This window comes from Clupea harengus, chromosome 13, assembly GCF_900700415.2.
Source record: "Clupea harengus chromosome 13, Ch_v2.0.2, whole genome shotgun sequence".
Taxonomy (NCBI): domain Eukaryota; kingdom Metazoa; phylum Chordata; class Actinopteri; order Clupeiformes; family Clupeidae; genus Clupea; species Clupea harengus.
In genome coordinates, this window is record NC_045164.1 from 11699656 (window position 1) to 11719088 (window position 19433).

The 19433-nt window shown below is 44.9% G+C and overlaps 1 protein-coding gene across 1 annotated transcript in view; it reads left to right on the forward strand.

The window, feature by feature from the left end:
• LOC105911540 (regulating synaptic membrane exocytosis protein 2) overlaps positions 1-19433 on the forward strand; it is a 36619-nt gene that overhangs the window by 8499 nt on the left and 8687 nt on the right. Inside the window, exons 7-20 of the mRNA XM_031578698.2 lie at positions 216-262; positions 894-1009; positions 1604-1734; positions 2181-2352; positions 3547-3700; positions 4128-4184; positions 5943-6141; positions 6498-6596; positions 12541-12606; positions 14572-14684; positions 15239-15348; positions 15732-15892; positions 16298-16414; positions 17196-17419. Of these exons, the coding sequence (XP_031434558.1) occupies positions 216-262; positions 894-1009; positions 1604-1734; positions 2181-2352; positions 3547-3700; positions 4128-4184; positions 5943-6141; positions 6498-6596; positions 12541-12606; positions 14572-14684; positions 15239-15348; positions 15732-15892; positions 16298-16414; positions 17196-17419 (1766 nt within the window). The remainder of the gene's footprint in view (positions 1-215; positions 263-893; positions 1010-1603; positions 1735-2180; positions 2353-3546; positions 3701-4127; positions 4185-5942; positions 6142-6497; positions 6597-12540; positions 12607-14571; positions 14685-15238; positions 15349-15731; positions 15893-16297; positions 16415-17195; positions 17420-19433) is intronic.

Genomic DNA, 19433 nt, shown 5'->3' on the forward strand with positions numbered 1-19433 from the left:
GATGCAAATCCCATTCGCCACTTTTCCTGACTTCAAACCTACTATACACACCCTTTATATACCTTGTATATCTAAGTGGGTGCTGGGGTAGGCATGTGTGTGAGTGTGTGTGCCTGCGTGTGTGCGTGCGTGCGTGTGTGTGTGTGTTTACTTTTCTGAAAAACTTCACTAAGAACTACGCAGTGCAACTCACTGTTTTTCCTCTTTGTTTTCAGTGACATACCAAGAATCCCAGAAACATCCCATCCTCCATTAGAATCTAGTAAGCATCATCTCCGGCACTGTGCTGCGACCCACAGGGTCTCTCTCACAATAACACATAACAAACCAAACACATTTCCACACATTTCATTGAAATTTGACCTACTCAAAAAAATATGTGCACTATTGTCCACACTTGTGATCACTATTCGTAATGTACTGTTTATGACACAGACAATTGACATATTAATATCTGATCAATCTGATAATCTGATATTGATAAAATCAGACTATGCTACACGTACTCTGTTTAATGAATGGTATGAATTAGTATGTACTGGTATGCTGTACGCAATATCCAATAGAAAGAGAAATATGACAATATGATTTGTATTCTCTATGAGTCACTGTAAGTCTTCATGTATTCTGCACATTTGGTTATTAAGCTAGCAGACATGTTTATCTGAAGCAACTCACAGTATTGTATAGTGATACATTTTAAGAAGCATGTGTGCTCCCTGTATGCTCTACCAGTTCAGCCCCCAGGAACATATATTGTGTAGAGGAAGACCAGGTCCTGTGTTAGTCAGTTTCTCTCTCTCTCTCTCTCTCTCTCTCTCTCTCTCTCTGGGATACTCTCCTGTCTGCTGGGATACTGACCGCATTTCCTGCTGTTCTTCCACACGCTCCAGCAGGTTCAAGCTCCTTTGAGTCCCAGAAGATGGAGAGGCCGGTCATCTCCATCCTCTCCCCGTCCAGCCCTGGAGGTCTGCGAGACGCCCCCCAGACCCTGCCCGGGCAACTCTCAGTACGTCACTCACATCACTGTATGGCACTGGCAGACCCTGATATATACCGTTCCTCACAGTACACAAGGGTCCGACAGGATAGAATATGTTTTGATGTGATATGGATTAGATGCACTTTGCTAGCCTACTGCCTTGTTATCAGTCCCTGCTTCTGAGCGCTGAAATAATGTCATTGGGAGAGATTTCTATCCTAATATTCTTTCCATAGCGAAATTCAGTTCCCTTCCAAATTGCCAAATCAGTCATAAATCATGGATAAAACTATTGTAAATGAGATTACTACAAGTAAAGACTAAACCAGAAACAGAGTCCCAAGTCGCTTTTCTAAATCTTAATGCAACTTTTGCCAGCTTACTATCACTACACCTATCACGTATAGGATCAAATTCAAATAGAGGTTTAATGTACAAACAGCAAGATGATGGCATCGATGGAGTCAGTGCTTGTCCTACACTGAAAGCACCATAACATCTACGAAAACTGATGCTTGAATAAATATGCTCCTATTTGGATGAAGCTGCAAGTGGGATGGTGTGGCTGTTTGATGGCTGTGTGCTGTGATGAAAGACCCTGGACTGCTCTCTTCTCCACAGGTGAAAATGTGGTACGATAAAGTTGGACACCAGCTGATAGTTAACGTTCTCCAGGCCATCGATCTGCCGGCCAGGCAAGATGGCCGCCCCAGGAACCCCTACGTCAAAATGTACTTCCTGCCTGATCGCAGGTACACAAGCTTTCTTTCAACATTTCCTTCAGCCTAATGTGACTTAAAGCACCCATTGCATCAACTCTATCTGGTTCTTGGATGCATGAATGTCTGTTTTAGTATGAATAGGAATGTGTGTATGTTTTCTGTATGCGTATGAAAATATATTGTATTATAATAATATGATTATTGAACATTATCATTATTGATCATGTCTTTAACTGTGAGACTAAATAGCTGTAAAAACTTGCCTATTTATCACTGGACACATAGGTCTGTCTAGCATGCCATAGTCACAATCATTATTGCATTTATGTCCAGTATGTGTAATGATTATTCATAATAATGTACAGTATGTGTAATGATTATTTGTAATAATGCACAGTATGTGTAATGATTATTTATAATAATGTACAGTATGTTTAATGATTATTTATAATAATGTGTGCTGGCCTCTGTTCCAGTGATAAGAGTAAGAGGAGAACGAAAACGGTGAAGAAGAGTCTGGAGCCCAAGTGGAACCAGACGTTCCTGTACTCTCACGTGCACCGGCGCGAATTCAGAGAACGCATGCTGGAGATCACCATATGGGACCAACCTAGAGTACAGGAGGAGGAGAGCGACTTCATGGGAGAGGTGTGTGTGTGTGTGTGTGTGTGCGCGTGTGTGCTTGTGTGCGTGTGTGTGCGTGTGTTCGTGTGTGTGTTTTCTCTCTGTCCTCTCTGCTGTAGGTGACTGGGAGTGCTACACGCTGGATCCAACATCTGTGTGTGCGTGTGTGTGTGTGCGTGTGTGTGTGTGTGTGTGTGTGTGTGTGTGAGTGTGTGTGCTTGCACTTGTACAACATGTACTGGTACGTATGGGTAGCCCTATGCTCTCATAAGAACCTTCTAAACCTGCTTGTGAAAAAAACATATCGTTAATCTCATTAAAAATATATAAACATTACACACATCAGACTACACAGCTCACTCTAACCATATAGTATCCCACCTCATCCACCACACCCAGTAATCTACATCTGAATCTACATTTGTGACTAAAACCCACCCTGTCCAGAACTCTCTCATAGCCACAAACACCACCCCCACCCCACCACCTCCACCCCCACCCCCTCGCCCCAGCACCTCCACCCCCTCGCCCAGTCTCCGCTGCCACTCCGCTCCGCTCTCTGAGGCACGCACACTCATGCCCGGTGTTATTTTTAAGAGTATAAACACAGGTGCCCTGTTTTAGGTCAGGCCACGGCGTATGTAGAGAGCCCTCCAGAGCCAGCCCCGTGTCAAACAAACACACGCCACTGGAGTTATGGACGACCCGGGCAGGGTTCAGAGGTGGCACACTAGGCTGCACTTTAGTGGCGGCACACTCGTCGTGTTGTGCAACGTTCTGTCTGGACCGCAGCAGCCCCCTATAAGGTTCTGCTTGGCTGTGATCACATGACTGAATATGCTATAGACTCTATACTGTGGACAAGTAAATCCCAGCGTTTTAATATACTTCCAACGTGCTGTTTGGAAATGAATCACTAATTCAATTTAATATTGCATTTCATACACCCTGACCTAGCATAGTAGTGAAGGTATGTCAGTGTGTGTGTATGTGTGTGTGTGCGTGTGTGTGTGTGTGTGTATGTGTGTGTGTGTGTGTGTGTGTGTGTGTGTGTGTGTGTGTGTGTGTGTGCGTGTGCGTGCATGCGTGCGTGTGTGTCACTGTTTGGTGTTTTCCCTCCTCTTGCATTGTACTGAGGGATACGAGTCAAAGGCTTTACTGGTAATAAGCTGCGATAGGTTCCGTGTGAAGTGACTGGCGCATGACGTGTTGCTGCAGATGCTGATTGAGCTGGAGACTGCCCTGCTGGACGACAAGCCTCACTGGTACAAGCTGCAGACACACGACGTGTCCTCCATCCCCCTGCCCAACCCCTCGCCATACCTCCATCGGAGACACCCGCACGCAGACACGCCCGGGAAGCGGCTGCAACGTAAGTGTGTGTGTGGCGAGAGAGGGACAAAGAGAGAGAATAAGATTCTGCATCTTCCATTTATTTCAAAGCAAATGTGTACCACTGGTGCCTCACTAGTTACTAGTAAGGATGTATTGTAGTGAAATCCATCCTCGTAATGTAGAGATCAAAAAAGGCTTTCACCAGTGTACTATTTTCCTAGTATTTCCTAGTATTTCATGACTCAAATGACTTATTGTGTGTCTATGCATGGGTGGGTAGGGGTGGGTTGGGACTTTTCATTTGTTTGTGTCTAAATGTGTTTAAATGTATATGCTGTCCTCATAATCTCCAATGGGTCCACTCACCCTATATATATGTGTGTGCTGTGTGTTGACGGTATATGTATGTCTGTGTGTGTCTCTCTCTGTGTGTATGTCTGTGTTGTTTATCCATCACAACGCAGGATCTCAACGCATCACAGAAACAGATTATGATGATGGTATTGGCGTAGTGGCCACAGGTGGGTGGGGGGCATGGCAACAGTTACCGTGACGATGCGTCTGTGCTTCACACTTGTAGACGTCTATCCCAAGGGAGGGTTGTGTGTGTGTGTTGGGGGGGGGGGATGACACGGCAGCCAGGCTTCAGCACTCATAAAGGTCTCCCCTGTTGTCGTGGAGACAGTGGCATGAATCCTCAGTGGTGACTTCAGATTCGTGAGGAGCAAACCACCAACACAGAGGCCATTTCTGTCCTCTACATCACACCCTGCCATCCACACACACAGTCAAGCGCTGACTGTTCATTTTCTGTGGGAGTTTCAGGCCACCAATAGCTATACTCAGTCATACATGAAATTCAAGAAGATTAGACTATCTCAGTTAATTAGATAGTGAGGTCATGCATGTGCACTTCAATGGAAATAGAAATGTTTTCTGATTGTGTACCTGTGTGATAAGATCTCGAGGTAAGATTAGCTGGAAAATGAGAATTAAAATACCATTAAGTGCAACTAGCTTTAGCTAGAAACGGCAAACATATTTAACAGTGCTTGTTACAGACGCACAGGCTGAAGCAAACAGTTTAGAGAACACTGCTTTTTCAGCTGGTAGTAACAGGTAAACGCAAGCCAACCAGAGGCGTTCATCTTCACGTCAAAAATTGAATTGAATTCATCCCAGTGAAGTATCTCTCCCTTGCACGTGTGCTTTCAGGGTTGAGTGCTCAAGCTGTCCCTATTTAAAGCCAGTGATCCCTTTGAGCTACTGAGGATTCACGCCTTAAGCCTTGTGTTCTGCCAGTCCCTGTTCACTACTAGAGAGTATAGGGCCCTACTCTCACCATGCACACAGCTGGACATGTGCAGTGACAGCTTCTGTGCATGACAGGAGACAGACAGAAAGAGAAAGAGGGAAAGAGATGGGGAGATGAAAGTGCTCTTTCTGATGCAATCCTTTTTTCTTTTCTTTTTTCTCCCTTTGTCTATTTTTCTTCAACCTTTTCTCTTTCTTTCTTTTGCATGGTAGACTAATGAACTGAACAGGAGAAGATGCTCAGCTCTCGTTTCTCTTTTTTCCCTAAAAAAAATCAGCTGGTTTCAGTCAGCTGTGTGTCCAGTCTCTGACCTCAGCTGATAACAGAAATACAAACCTACACAAGAAACCTGAAGGCACCTGTAAAAAAGCATTTCATTCAACAACATCTCCACATTGTGAAGTGTCATGAGAATAATTTGAGCCTACTGTTGCAGTTACTGTCCCTGTAGGCTGGGACAATAGTATTTGATATGCCGTCAGACCACAAGTTACTATTTGCCCATTACTTTGGAGGCGATCAGTCTTTCTGTGCTTTCCTGAAATGGTTCTGACATGAGAGATCAGGGATACTTTGATACTTTGAAAAAAAAGAAGAGAGCTGGTATCTTCATGACTCGTAGTCTAGCTTGCATGGTTAGTCTGGCAATGGTGTAGAAATGGAAACATATACTTTACACACGTCCAACAGCATGACACGGTTCAGTGTGAATATGGAGCGTTGTGACATTAACCTGGGCATAGGTTTGGATATGTGTTTTATTACTTTTAATTAAACAATGAAATTGATTGATATTCTATCTTGCTTCTATTTCTCTTCGCCTCTCTCTGTCTCTTTTCTCTTTCTCACCCGCTGTCTCTCTCTCTCTCTCTCTCTCTCTCTCTCTCTCTCTCTCTCTCTTGTCTCTCCTCTCTCTCACTCTGCTCCTGTGTTTTTACAAATGTGTACTTGATGTATGTTGTAGCTGAAGAGAACCGCTCGCGGGATCGAGAGAGAGAAAGGGACAGAGACGTGGAGAGAGGACGAGAAAGGGACAGGTCGTCTGCCAATCTGGAGGTCCCGGACGCCGCCTGCTCCCTCCACCACCGCTCACGCTCCGTGTCGCCTCGCCGAGAGGACCAGAGCAGAGCTCGCTCGCGGCCCCCTAACGTCCCAACGCAGAGGTGGGACACACTGATACACACACACACGTATTTACATATACATACTGTACACACACACACACACACACACTCATACATACACACACAAAAAAAAACATACAGACTTAAAGGCATGCACTCACACACTGATGCACAATCATGCACACAGGCACGTACAAACATAGGTACACATAGATGCATACACATACAGGTGCACATACAGTATATGCATGCACAGCTATGTTGACATACCCATTTATGCTAACTGATACACACAGGCAAGTATACACACCAACACATACACTCACACTCACACTCACACTCTCTCTCGCTCTCTCTCTCTCGCTCTCTCGCTCTCTCTCTCTCTCGCTCCTCAGGAGCTTGGATGAGGGTCATCATGGCCGTCGATCACGATCCCCAACCCGTTACCAGGACCACAACCGTTGTCATCAGGAGAGAGAATATGTAGATGAAAGGTATAATCTATACAGTATTCCACACTCTCCTGGCCCGCGAGCAAGCTTCTAAGCAGAATGCCCAACTTTCTATATGTTTTACCCTGATGTGTTGTCTTACAGTGGGTGCAGAAAGAAACTTAAGGAATCTTAACTTCTCCTTTTTTTTCATTGTTTTCATCTTCTTTTCTCCTTCCCTTTGTAAGCACAGAAAGCACTCGAGTACAGAAAGACCAGGGTTGTTGCTACACTGGTGGCCTGTTAATGGATGTACTGTCATAGACATAGAGGTTCTTAAACCCCATCTGTTTCTAGTTCATTCTAAGCTGTTAACACACCCCAGGGAGAGAATGCAAGGATGTTACTCCATGATGTAGTTGACATTGATTTTTACATTAATTGAATTTTTACCCAGAATGGTATTATAGATGGCGACGTTATGGATTGTAAGCCTTGGAGAGAAAGCCCCTCTCTATGAATTTAATGCTTCATGGTTTATTTTTTTTTGTTTGTTCAAGAAACATGGTTATAGTGATTCTTTATGTTATTCTGGGGACATTTTGTTGAGTTTCTCTTTTAATATGAATAGTTGGAGAAGTGTTTCCAACACAAGTCAGCTCACATATGTATCCATGTTTTTTTTTTCTGTGGTCTGGGTTTGGTTTTCCATCGTTGACTTCCTCATACATCATCCATCACCATGGTAATTGCAGTGAGGTCATCATGATGCACAGCTCGATGCGTGGTAGAAGCGCTGAGTGCCTGCACACCACAAGGTAAAATGGCCGACTGAGGAGTTTTTCTATGTGCATTTGCCTTTTTCTGATCAACGTGAATCAAACCTCCATTGGCATCCTCTGCCTTGGTCTATGCTGTCTCCTCATTTTTTAAATATGCCGTAATCCATGAAGTGAAGTGATGAGGTGTTGATCTTTTGCTATTTTGAGATGTTTACCCAGGCTTGCACGTCTGTTTAGATTCACGTGCTGTCTTGTACTTGCATTCCGTCAGGCTCAATGTGTGTGAATGATACACAGACCACATCGTGTTCTTTCCACATTCTTACCATCCCCCCCCCCTACACGTCCGTAAACTGACTCTCTGACTCCAGAACAGTTCTGGCGCTGATCTGTCTCAGATCCGGTCCACAGCCTCCTGGGTTCTGTCCACGCAGTCAGCTAGTCCCCAACAGACAGACATAACTTCAGACGAGTGTAACTTTCCACTCGTCTGTGACACCCTGCCCAAAAGCCGGTGCCAGCCATCTCTAAAAGGAAACAGTTTAGTCAACTGGCGCATGAGTGCCATAGCTCACTCCAGTGTTATTGTGCTGCTCTGCTTTCCAAGGAGTCTATTTGTGGAATCTGTGAGCTAGTAGCCTGAGCACACTCAAACAGAAGCATTCAGTCAAGGCGGTGGCAGGATTTGTCAGAATCTGCGCTCAACGCCACCTTGCACTCTAGTATAAGTCTAGTATGGCGCTGCTGAGAATACTTTACATGAAGCTGGTCCATAATTAAACGCAGAGTACATACACATGTTGTAAACTTATCATAACAAATATGGCAGATATTTAGTATCTGTTAAAACTAGCCAGACAAGCTAAGAGGACCTAGTCTAGTGTTTTCTACAGTGCTTTGTTTAACTGTATTAATAATCTTTATAAGACACATGCGTGACAGTATGTTGATATGTTTGTATCATGGCGGGCCACTTCAAGTAAAGTTATTGCCTGTTTTCTTTTCTTTTTTTGTTTCATCTGCACTTTTTTTTCTCCGTCCTGCATGCACGCACACTATACTCACGTCAGCAGGAGCTCGTCTAAGTATAGTAGCTCTCTCCCTCCTAAGATGCCTCTCTTAGTCAGTGGCATCCATAAGGAGTTCTACAGGTAAGGTTGCTGTTGTGCTCATTAGGATAGATCCTCCCTTTCATACCTCAGCCCCACCTCCACCACACCCAAACCCCCACAATCCCTTGTGTGCCCTGTACTCCACCTTTTCCCCACGAGTCACAGTAAAGGTCAAACATATGTCTGTCAGTGTAAATGTTGTTTCGTCGTGTTGTGATATTTAGCCAGATGGCTAAAAGTGGGCAGAGATTGTGATTTTTATCCATCACAGACAAATATGACAAATACAAATATTAAACCAAATTAGTTTATTTGTTTAGCATTTTAGCATTTATTCATTCATTCATTGTGAATCAATTTGTTCAGCTTCAGACATAGGCATGTCTGTCTCAACTTTATACCAGTTCCTGGTTGTTTTCCCTTAATGACTTCCTTGTCCAGTGTCTTCACTGTGGTGGACTGTGTTCCTGTGTATCTAGATGGCTGATGCCAGTGGTTGCATTCATAACTACCATATGACAGACTCCCATATGTGGGAGAAGATGGCCTTAAAGAGAACTGTCCAGTAGACCTGCGCCTGTAGTTCAGACACAGAGTATAAGAAGCACACGGCATATTCTCCTCTACACCAATCACAGAACAGCTCCAGAGACCCAGTGGTGTAGAATATGTCACCCTTTCCCTGCATTCCTATGTTGTTTTTCTGTGGATATTCTTCTTCCTGCAACAACAAAGACAATTGAAATCCAGAAAATACCTCTTTACATAACTGTCGTTTGATTACAAAGAAGATGGCTGCATAGCTACAATGAAAATAGAAAACTGTGTGAATCCACAGAAAACTATACTATTGATTTGTTCTTGTTAATTTTGTAGAAATTAGCCTTTGCACGTTTATGTATATGTTTTGTTTTTGTTGTATTTTTTGCATGTATGCATGCATGATTACTCTTCAGCATGCATGTTTCTCTCTTTGTGTGTGTGTGTGTGTGGGTGGGTTTGTGTGTATGTGTGTATGTGTGTGTGTGTGTCTGTGTGTGTGTGTGTGTGTGTGTGTGTGTGTGTGTGTGTGTGTGTGTGTGTATGTGTGTGGGTGGGTTTGTGTGTGTATGTGAGTCCAGCTCAACGCTCCCTGCATGCTTAAAGACCAAGTCTCGACTGAGGTCGAATGGGGTCACGGCCACTCACAGCACGATTACTCACCGTGTGCTCAGGTTTACAGACGAGATTACCATTAGGTAAGGACAGCATGCTAACCAGTGTGCCACAGTGATGAGGCAGCAGATAGTACCCACCCCTTATGAACCAGTATGCACTGGGGAGTGTGCACTAATACTTCAGACAACAGATGCTATATACTAGCATTATAGCTAGGCTTATGTTTACCATGTACATTCATCAGTTTAGCAGACACTTTTGCCCAAAGCGTCAGTCTGATGGTAACCATTGGCAAATTATTGAGCATGATCCGAGGTTAGGCTTCACACCATCCAAACCTGGAGTTTCCATCCCCCATTTCCCCAATGTAATGATGTGGACCTGCAGTGGTTTAATGCACACACATGAGTCATGAACCACACCAGGCAGTAATCTCATGTCATTGGATGCCATTTCTCTGCTCTGGTTTAACCACCATGTTATGATAAACCTGTCCAAGTTTGAGTTGTTATCTAACATGATGATGATTTGCTTTTCTTTTTGATGATTTTTCTTTTCTGTTTCTTTTTGTCATTTCTCTTGTCTCTTCTCCTTCCTTCCTTCCTTCCTTCCTTCCTTCCTTCCTTCCTTCCTTCCTTCCATCCTTCTTTCCTTCCCCTCCTCCCGCTCATTCCTCTCTCCACCTCTGTCGGACGGGCATGTTGTGAACCCTAGTGATCTGCAGCCATCTCTTAACAGGGTTAGGAGTGCTAGTGCCAACTGTCTGAGGCCAGACTCTAAGTCCCTCTCGCCAGAGAGAGAAAGGTACCCACCACACTGCCAGCCCCGGTACCCACCACACTGCCAGCCCCAGCCCCGACCCGCCTCCATCTCCACCCCTAGAGTCAGAGCACTCCCTGTCACCTGTGTCTCATGTGTTCAAGTAGCACTGTCATTTTATCCATGAATGGATCACACCAAATGTCTCCCAGTTGCCATTTATTTATCAGCATTGCGACTATGATGATCGATGCACCATGTTTGTTAACAAAAAAAAACAATTAATGCATTGTCACACTGTATGTAAACTGTATGTTGTGTCTACTCTATAGTGACTGGAAGGTCTTTGACTTGTGGTTGTGATTTACAGCATAGAATCCAGCAGAATGATCTTGAATTAGCTCTCTGAATTTTGAATTAAGTTACAGCATAGAATCAGTTGTGCGGTGGACAACTCCCAAAGTCTCTTTCGGTGTAGCCCTGGGACGTGAGACGCGATTACTCTTTGAGCCACCCCCCCCCCTACTGCCCCTACTGCTCCCTTACTTTGGACTCTCTTAGTCCCACTCAGCAGCCTATTACCCCTCTTGTCCTCCTCCCTCCTGCCCTCACCCTCACCCTCACTCCTGTGTCTCTCTCTCTTCTACCCTCTGGGGGGCACTGTTGGTGTACCCAAAAACAACCCTCTTCCACCCAGGACCACCCAGTCTCTTCCCCGCTCCAGACCTTCCAGTCCCAGGATACTAATCCAACATGCCTCCCCCGAGGATGACAGGTATCACTCCAACCCCCTCCCCTCCCCTCCCTGCAGCCCTCTGACCCTCTTGCATCCTCCCGCAGTCCCCCCCGCGTTCACCTCTTAGCCTGCATCGGAGGCACTGGTTGTTAGCCAAAGCTGCCCCTTGCTTCCCCTTTCCACCCGTGACCCGTAGATGAGCTAGCGACCCCTTACCCTCAGTAGCTTGTGCTCTAGATGCCCCTGTAAACTCTGTCTCTTGCTTCAGAGTCTTGAGGTCTTTGTTACTTCTGTTGTGTGTCCAACTCTTTCGCCGCTCTTTAGTGTTGTGCCAAGGCTTTACATTTTCTACCTCTGCAGTGTGTGCGTGCAGTGGCTTCAGTTCTGTGTGTCGGATTTCTGCTTCCTGTAGTAGCACTGCTTCTTATCCTCCCAGATTTCCGTAACCCGCTTGTTAACTGTTTTACCTAGAAGAGCTGAATAGGTTTCCTGATGAGGATACTCCAGCTTTCATTTTGTAGATCATCACTCAAGATCTGTCCTACTAAAATGTGCCTTACTATACTTTCCTTGCTTACTATACTAATACCATATCACATTAATAGAATAGAGCAATCTCCACGAAGAGTGCCAGTGGTTGAAGAGTCAAGTCACTGTGTCTTGAGTCTTATGTCTATGTATCTGTATGACATCCAAACCCCCGTCATTCATTCCATACACTCTGGTTAACGTGTTGTTCATTCCATTATTTAGTCACAAAAATCACACTGATTAGAAGTGTTTGGTGTCAACTCCATGTTGAAATCACTCCATACTGAAATCACTCCATGTTCCATAACCATCCACATGTGTGTGTCTGTGTTCTTGTCCTGTCTGGTCCTGCCATTCACCCACCCACCTCCCCTCTGTCACTGGCCTGGTTGAACTGAGCAGCTGGATGCTGGAGCCCATATTCCCCACTCAGGAGACGGTAAACCACCTGAGTGCCAGGCCGGTGTTCCGGAGGTACACAGCCCACTGAGTCGCTGACTGACTGAGGACACATACTGTAGTGGTTAAAAAGGAGACTAGAGCTAAGCTTGTGGACACACTTTCATATGCACACACACACACATATATATAGGTGCACGCATAGGCATACAGATGCACACACACACACTAATGCATATACACATGCACACTCTCAGGAGACACAGATATGCTCACGCAGACATACAGTACATGCATATATACAGACACACACGTAAACAAATACACACACATTTTTGAAGCAGACTACGTAATACATCTATAAGCGGGAACCCCCCTTACAAAGACTCATGGTGAGCACAGAATAGCCTGTTGCCCTTGTGCCTTAAGCGGCAGGAGTCTGAATCTGAAGCCTCTCTCCCATTTGTGTCATTCAAACATCCCTCTCTTTTGTATTTTCTGTCTTGCCTTGCTCGTACCCTGTGCTGTAGACAACCAAGACCTCTGGACAAACCTAGCTGTCAGACACTCGGCAAGAAAATCTCTGACAGTGACAGGTAAGGAGAGCCTCCATATCACACCGCATCCAGGTATGGTGACACTTTAGAATGAGTACAGCACAAGTGGCTGCACCCTGGGCTGGCCATGCATCACAACGCTAATAATGCATGTACTCTTTCACTAACGGAAGGCCCAGTGTTTGCAGGGGACACTGAAGACTGGTCTTCATCCTAAAGAGTCACTCTCATTCTATACCATTCACATTCCAATATCACAGCTACCCTGAACAGATACAAATCTCCTCTCGCCATTACCTAAGACGTGCTTCCACCTAATGCTATCTTTTTCAGAAGAAAGGTCATATTTGAGAAAAGAGAACAATCTTATGTAGTCATGTGACCTATTCTATGCTTTGTTTTTCAGCACTAGATATTGTTAATATTATGGTTAATATGATAGTTTTGACAGATTGCAAATGCCATCAGTCCTTTATGATCATGAGCAAAAATTGTATTTATGTGACTAGTTACAGTTTTTGCATTCCATGGTATTAATATATGTGGTATAATAATGTGTGCATGCATGTTGAAAATGCTTACATAACACATAGATGCAGACAGTATTCTAATGCTGTTTCATAAATTGGCTTAACCATATTGTGGTGAGTTAGCGTGGAGAGAGGCTCAACGAGACAGAGATCTCAGGTTTCAAGGCAACTCCTGAGCTCCAATACACTGCACAGCCTCATGAGTGCCATTTATTAGCTCAACATCACAAACACAGTCACACTCACAGAATGGGGTAAACAGGAGGCAGGGAAAACTTTGCAGTGACAATCATAATGATGGTGGACAGATACATTAAACTAACACGCTGAACTAATACAGGAAATTAATCGGCATAGCACACTAATCGTCTTGAGGAGAACGATAACAAGTCACGAATGGCAGTCTCTCACCCAAGGCATTCTGGGAACCCCCCTTCATGCTACAATATATTTGATCAAATGTTTAAAAATGAATGATAAATATGCCAACACCAACATACCACCATGAATATAATTGTTTTGGTGTCCATCATGGGTGTCTCCTGGGACCCTTTCATTTTTACATTATTATCACTCATTCATCTCCTCATTATTTCTTCATGCTTTGTCTCATTGTATTCATTTAAGTTTTTCAAATGCGAGTCTACATTCTTCTTCTTCTTTAGTCACGCTTGTTTTCTTTTCCTTTCTTGTCCTTTTTTTTGTTCTCCTCTGTTCTTTATGTCACTCTCACTGTCTGGCCCCTCAGAATACGGCCCACCTCTATCTTAAGGGGCTCTCGAAGGAAGGGGGTCTCCCTGCCTCCTCTGGGTAAGGTGATCCATGGGGGGTCCACCCCAGGCTCACCCCAACTGGACAGGTGCTGACCCGGTGCTGGGTTGAGAGATATCTGTCACCACTTTGTCCTCCTCGACACTTTTTGTGTCCCATGTCGTCCATGTGCTTGGTGCTGTCTGCTCCCTGTCTATCCTCCGACCCCACCGTTCTCTCTCTTGTCTGTGTGTACTACACTTATGTTCTGTACGTGTATGTTCTGTGTTAGTATTTTTTGAAGTCCTCACAAACCTCCTTTTGCAGTCGTCTCCAAGCTTCTGAGTGTCTACAGTATTTTTCCTGCTGACTCCCCCTGTGCTTTTGGCGTGCTGGGTCACTCGCTGTGTCTCTCTCCACTCTCCTGCTTCTGTGTCTAACCACATCCTTATTGCTTTAGAAGATGTACACACAGTGATCTTCTGTGGTCTCACTCCTCCTTGATTCTCACTCTCATTTTGCTTGTGTGTGCTTTTTTGCGCAACTGTATCGTCACTGAAGTATTCTCACAACCCTGTGTGGTCACTGCCTTACGCACCATGTTAAGAAAAATAATTGAACAGGAGCGTTACATAATTTAATGTGAAGCATTTGCTAATATCGCTATTCCTCCTCTCCTCTCTTCTCCCTCTTTTGGCCCTCTCTGCCTCTTTGCCCCCACTAGGACACATCCACACGGTAACCCCGCGTACACCTCATCCACAGGGACTGCAACGGCCACGCGCAGGGGCAGGCAGCTACCGCAGGTTCCCGCCAAAATTAGCAGTGTAGAGGAAGGTTTGTGCAGCCACTCTTCCTTACTCTCAGAAAAATAAGTATGTCCACAGTGAGTTATTTAAGATAAAGGTTTGACATTATAAGGGCCAGAACTGTTTGGCTGAATAGTTTTCAAATAGTTTTCCCTAAAACTATGCAGTTCTTCACAACATTTCTGTAAAAATGAAGCATTCTGCAAAGAACCCTGTTTTTTTATCTTTACATCTCAGCATTCCCTCTGTGCTGACAAACAAAATAATCTTTCAGATGCAGGCGCAAGGTGGGATGGGGTGCTAATTTAGATGAATAAAAATTCAAAACTGCCATCAAACTGACAAAATGGCACACCCAAGGAGTTCTTTTTCAATATGTATAGCCTGGGTGTGCCATTTTATCAGTTTGAAGGGAGTTTTGAATTTTTATAGTAAATAAAAAAGTGAAAAAAGAATCCCATTACAATTACATTGGTACATTGCACCATAAAAAAATGGTCCAGTTTAGGAAACAAAGTCAGCGATGCTGGTGTAAGAGCCAAGGTGTGAGCTGCAACATACGTGCTCTCGTTTCCCTTACAGCCCTTGCAGCAGAGGAGCGAGCTCGCTCGATGAAAGTACATTCCTACAGAACGCCAGGCCCCTCCAGTGCTAGCCAGGACCTGGAGAGGGCGCTGAAGAGTAAACGAGAGGTGAGCAGTGAGAGAGAGGTGAAATAACTCATGAATCCTGAAACCCTCACTTCTGTCTGATCAATTATCATAATCAGAATATATATCAAGAAATGGTATTTTCTGTAGACCTCCTCATTTTACCCTCACTTTCCCTCACATTCACATGTTTATGTATGAACTTTACTGGGATTGGTCTCAGGTGTAGGGTCTGTCCGAGTGCTCTCGACATGATCCTGTTTTATGAAAAGAACTATGGTTCTACCACTGCAATGATTTAGTTACCTTAACTTAGTTGAGAGTTGAAAGATGTACTTGTTGTAGTTGTATACCAACCAAACATACATGCTTGGATCATGTTCTTTAGTTCCAAGTGTGATCTCTTCCATCTTCCTCCTCTGCAGCTTTACAAAGATCAGCGAAAGAGCTGTGAAAATGTATCCCACAAGTCCTCGGACAGTGATGTCAGCGATGTGTCAGCCATCTCTCGAGCCAGCAGTGCCTCTCGGATCAGTAGCACCAGCTACATGTCCATCCAGTCAGAACGGCCCCGGGGGAGACTCAGGTCAGACGGCAGCTGTGCATTATTTGTTATAACGGCAGCTGTGCATTATTTGTTATAACAGCAGCTGGTCAGTGTTATTGGCCTTATTCAGCGTTTCCTTTTCTACTTCCTTTATGCAACTGCAGTTAAGTTCTTCAGTTTGTTTGTCTTTTTGTTTTATTTTCATCTCTGCAGATTTGCATTTAGATCCTAGCACACATTTGCAGTTAAAAGAGGCGATGCATGTTTGCCCGCATCATTTGTCTTTATGTGTTTTATTACTTTTCTGCTTTGTTCTCACATTTGTGTTTTTTTTTTTATCTTTACTGCCTGCATGCTGTTCTTCATACCATTCTTTTGATCGATATCTCCGTACTATGTCAACTTGCACGTGCATGACCTTAATGTGGTGGGGGAATCATGAAGGTCTAAGTCTTTAGAGGGATGTGAGGGTGAGGAGAGGAAAGAGAGGAGGATAACGTGGAAAGTAAACGGGACAGACGACGAGCTGCTGGAAAGACACTCTGATGAGGGGGACCTCAGGTAAATGCCAAAAGGTCAATAGGTCAAGGGGGGATTGTTTGGGACCTCGCTGGCACACTATTCCTCAAAATCAAAATCCCTATTTATGATGGATAGTTTTAAATGGACATTTGCATAGAATGTGGTGTCTGTGTATAGTATGTGTGTGTCAATGCGAATGTGTTTGTGAATGAGAAGATCTCCTTGAAGATTTGTGTTGTGATGTGGATTTGCACCGAGAGATTAAAACATAGTAATGTTTAAATCTGCACATTGTTATGGTGATATGGATATGGAGCACCCCTTTTAATCTTTTACCAGAAACTCTACAAATCACGTAACAAAGGTTCAACAGTACCAATACGATTTCCAGTCCCACCTCTGGTCCGTCAAGCAGTGTGTGAGAATCCCAATGCTCTCAGTGCACGAATAGAGAATGAAAAGCCAGTGTACACGGGTGATATGTTTCTTGTCAAAGCCTGCACCTCTCTTGTTGTAAATGATAAATCAAAATGTCTGTGCACTCTGTTATAAATCTGTCAGCGGCACCACTGGTGTGCATTATCTGTTTAGTGTTTTGGATCTTGGAGAAAAAACCCTCCGGTGGGTAGATGTCATAGATGTTGATTTGGGCGCTGAAGTGGCATAACTAGTGGGCTAGTGGGCATCATCTGTTTTTTTCAGAATATTTCTGAATTCATGTATAAACTTTCAGGAGAGTTGGTGTCATATGGATGATAACTGGGTTCCCCTGTACTACTGATGGTCTAACCCCCCCCCCCCGCTCTCTTTTTCTCTGCAGTCGTCAGATGCGCCCGTCGGGCCGGAGCATGCTGAAGAGCACGAGCGTGAGCGGCGAGATCTACTCCATGGAGCGCACGGACGGCAGCCAGTCGGACACGGCGCTGGGCACGCTGGGCGGCGGCAGCGGCAAAAAGCGGCGCTCCAGCCTGAGTGCCCGCGTGGTCGCCATCGTGGGCCTGCCGTCCCGCCGCAGCCGCAGCACCTCCCAGCTCAGTCAGACAGGCAAGTCAGCCAATCAGGCGAGCCGTCACTGCTCACGCCGGCCAATCGCGTATGCTGTCACTTGTACCTGTGCGACTGCTTAATGTCTTTGCTACTGCTGCAGATGACAACCAATATTCAATTAAGAGGGGGCTGTTTTGGCATGACTATTGCCAATGATGCAGTCAGTGTTGGCAAAGCAAATGTTTGGGATAAGGACAAATCCCTGTGAAATTAAACAGAAGCTGGCATCAGTCATTGGTATTTCTACCTTGAAAACATTTTAGAGGTAGCTCTAAGCGTATGCGCACATTTTTGGAACCGTGAATCTGCTGGTCTGGTGCACAGAAAGTGTTGTGGCAATGGAATGAATCAGGAGCTTTTTATAGATCGGTTTAGAGGGTCACCAGCACACGCCATGCCCTCCTGTATTTACATTTCCAAGTGTCCATGTCGGTATGCTGACAATCCACATCCCCTATATGGCAGAGGTGGTGTGGTTTAGTAGTTGACCCACTGAAACCATTTGTCCTCTCCTACTACTGTTTCCATGCCGTCACATCACTGTTTATCTGCCACTTCAGACAGTGCCACACTGCTGAGTCTTTAGTTCCATATAAAGGCTGGATCACTGATCTTTAATGAAATTACAAATTACAGATCAGAGGGGTAGACATGTACATTTCCTTACAATGTCTTTGGGAGTGTATGGAGTAGTAGTCTGAGTTCCCAGTGTTGGATACTTTGCTGTTTAAAGCATACTGCATAAATACACCATTTGTCATTCGTCTCATTAGTACATTTCATGAATACGAGTATACTGAAAGGGTGCTTGTCGCTTTCGAAGAGATGTGTCTGTCTTTCACTGTGCCATACTGCAGAGATGTGTCTGTCTGTCTTTCACTGTGCCACACTGCAGAGATGTGTCTGTCTTTCACTGTGCCACACTGCAGAGATGTGTCTGTCTGTCTTTCACTGTGCCACACTGCAGAGATGTGAGATGTGTCTGTCTTTCACTGTGCCACACTGCAGAGATGTGTCTGTCTGTCTTTCACTGTGCCACACTGCAGAGATGTGTCTGTCTTTCACTGTGCCACACAGCAGAGATGTGTCTGTCTGTCTTTCACTGTGCCACACTGCAGAGATGTGTCTGTCTGTCTTTCACTGTGCCACACTGCAGAGATGTGTCTGTCTGTCTTTCACTGTGCCACACTGCAGAGATGTGTCTGTCTTTCACTGTGCCACATTGCAGAGATGTGTCTGTCTGTCTTTCACTGTGCCACACTGCACAGATGTGTCTGTCTTTCACTGTGCCACACTGCAGAGATGTGTCTGTCTTTCACTGTGCCACACTGCAGAGATGTGTCTGTCTGTCTTTCACTGTACCACACTGCAGAGATGTGTCTGTCTGTCTTTCACTGTACCACACTGCAGAGATGTGTCTGTCTGTCTTTCACTGTACCACACTGCAGAGATGTGTCTGTCTTTCACTGTGCCATACTGCAGAGATGTGTCTGTCTGTCTTTCACTGTGCCACACTGCAGAGATGTGAGATGTGTCTGTCTTTCACTGTGCCACACTGCAGAGATGTGTCTGTCTGTCTTTCACTGTGCCACACTGCAGAGATGTGAGATGTGTCTGTCTTTCACTGTGCCACACTGCAGAGATGTGTCTGTCTGTCTTTCACTGTGCCACACTGCAGAGATGTGTCTGTCTTTCACTGTGCCACACAGCAGAGATGTGTCTGTCTGTCTTTCACTGTGCCACACTGCAGAGATGTGTCTGTCTGTCTTTCACTGTGCCACACTGCAGAGATGTGTCTGTCTGTCTTTCACTGTGCCACACTGCACAGATGTGTCTGTCTTTCACTGTGCCACACTGCAGAGATGTGTCTGTCTTTCACTGTGCCACACTGCAGAGATGTGTCTGTCTGTCTTTCACTGTGCCACACTGCAGAGATGTGTCTGTCTGTCTTTCACTGTGCCACACTGCAGAGATGTGTCTGTCTGTCTTTCACTGTGCCACACTGCACAGA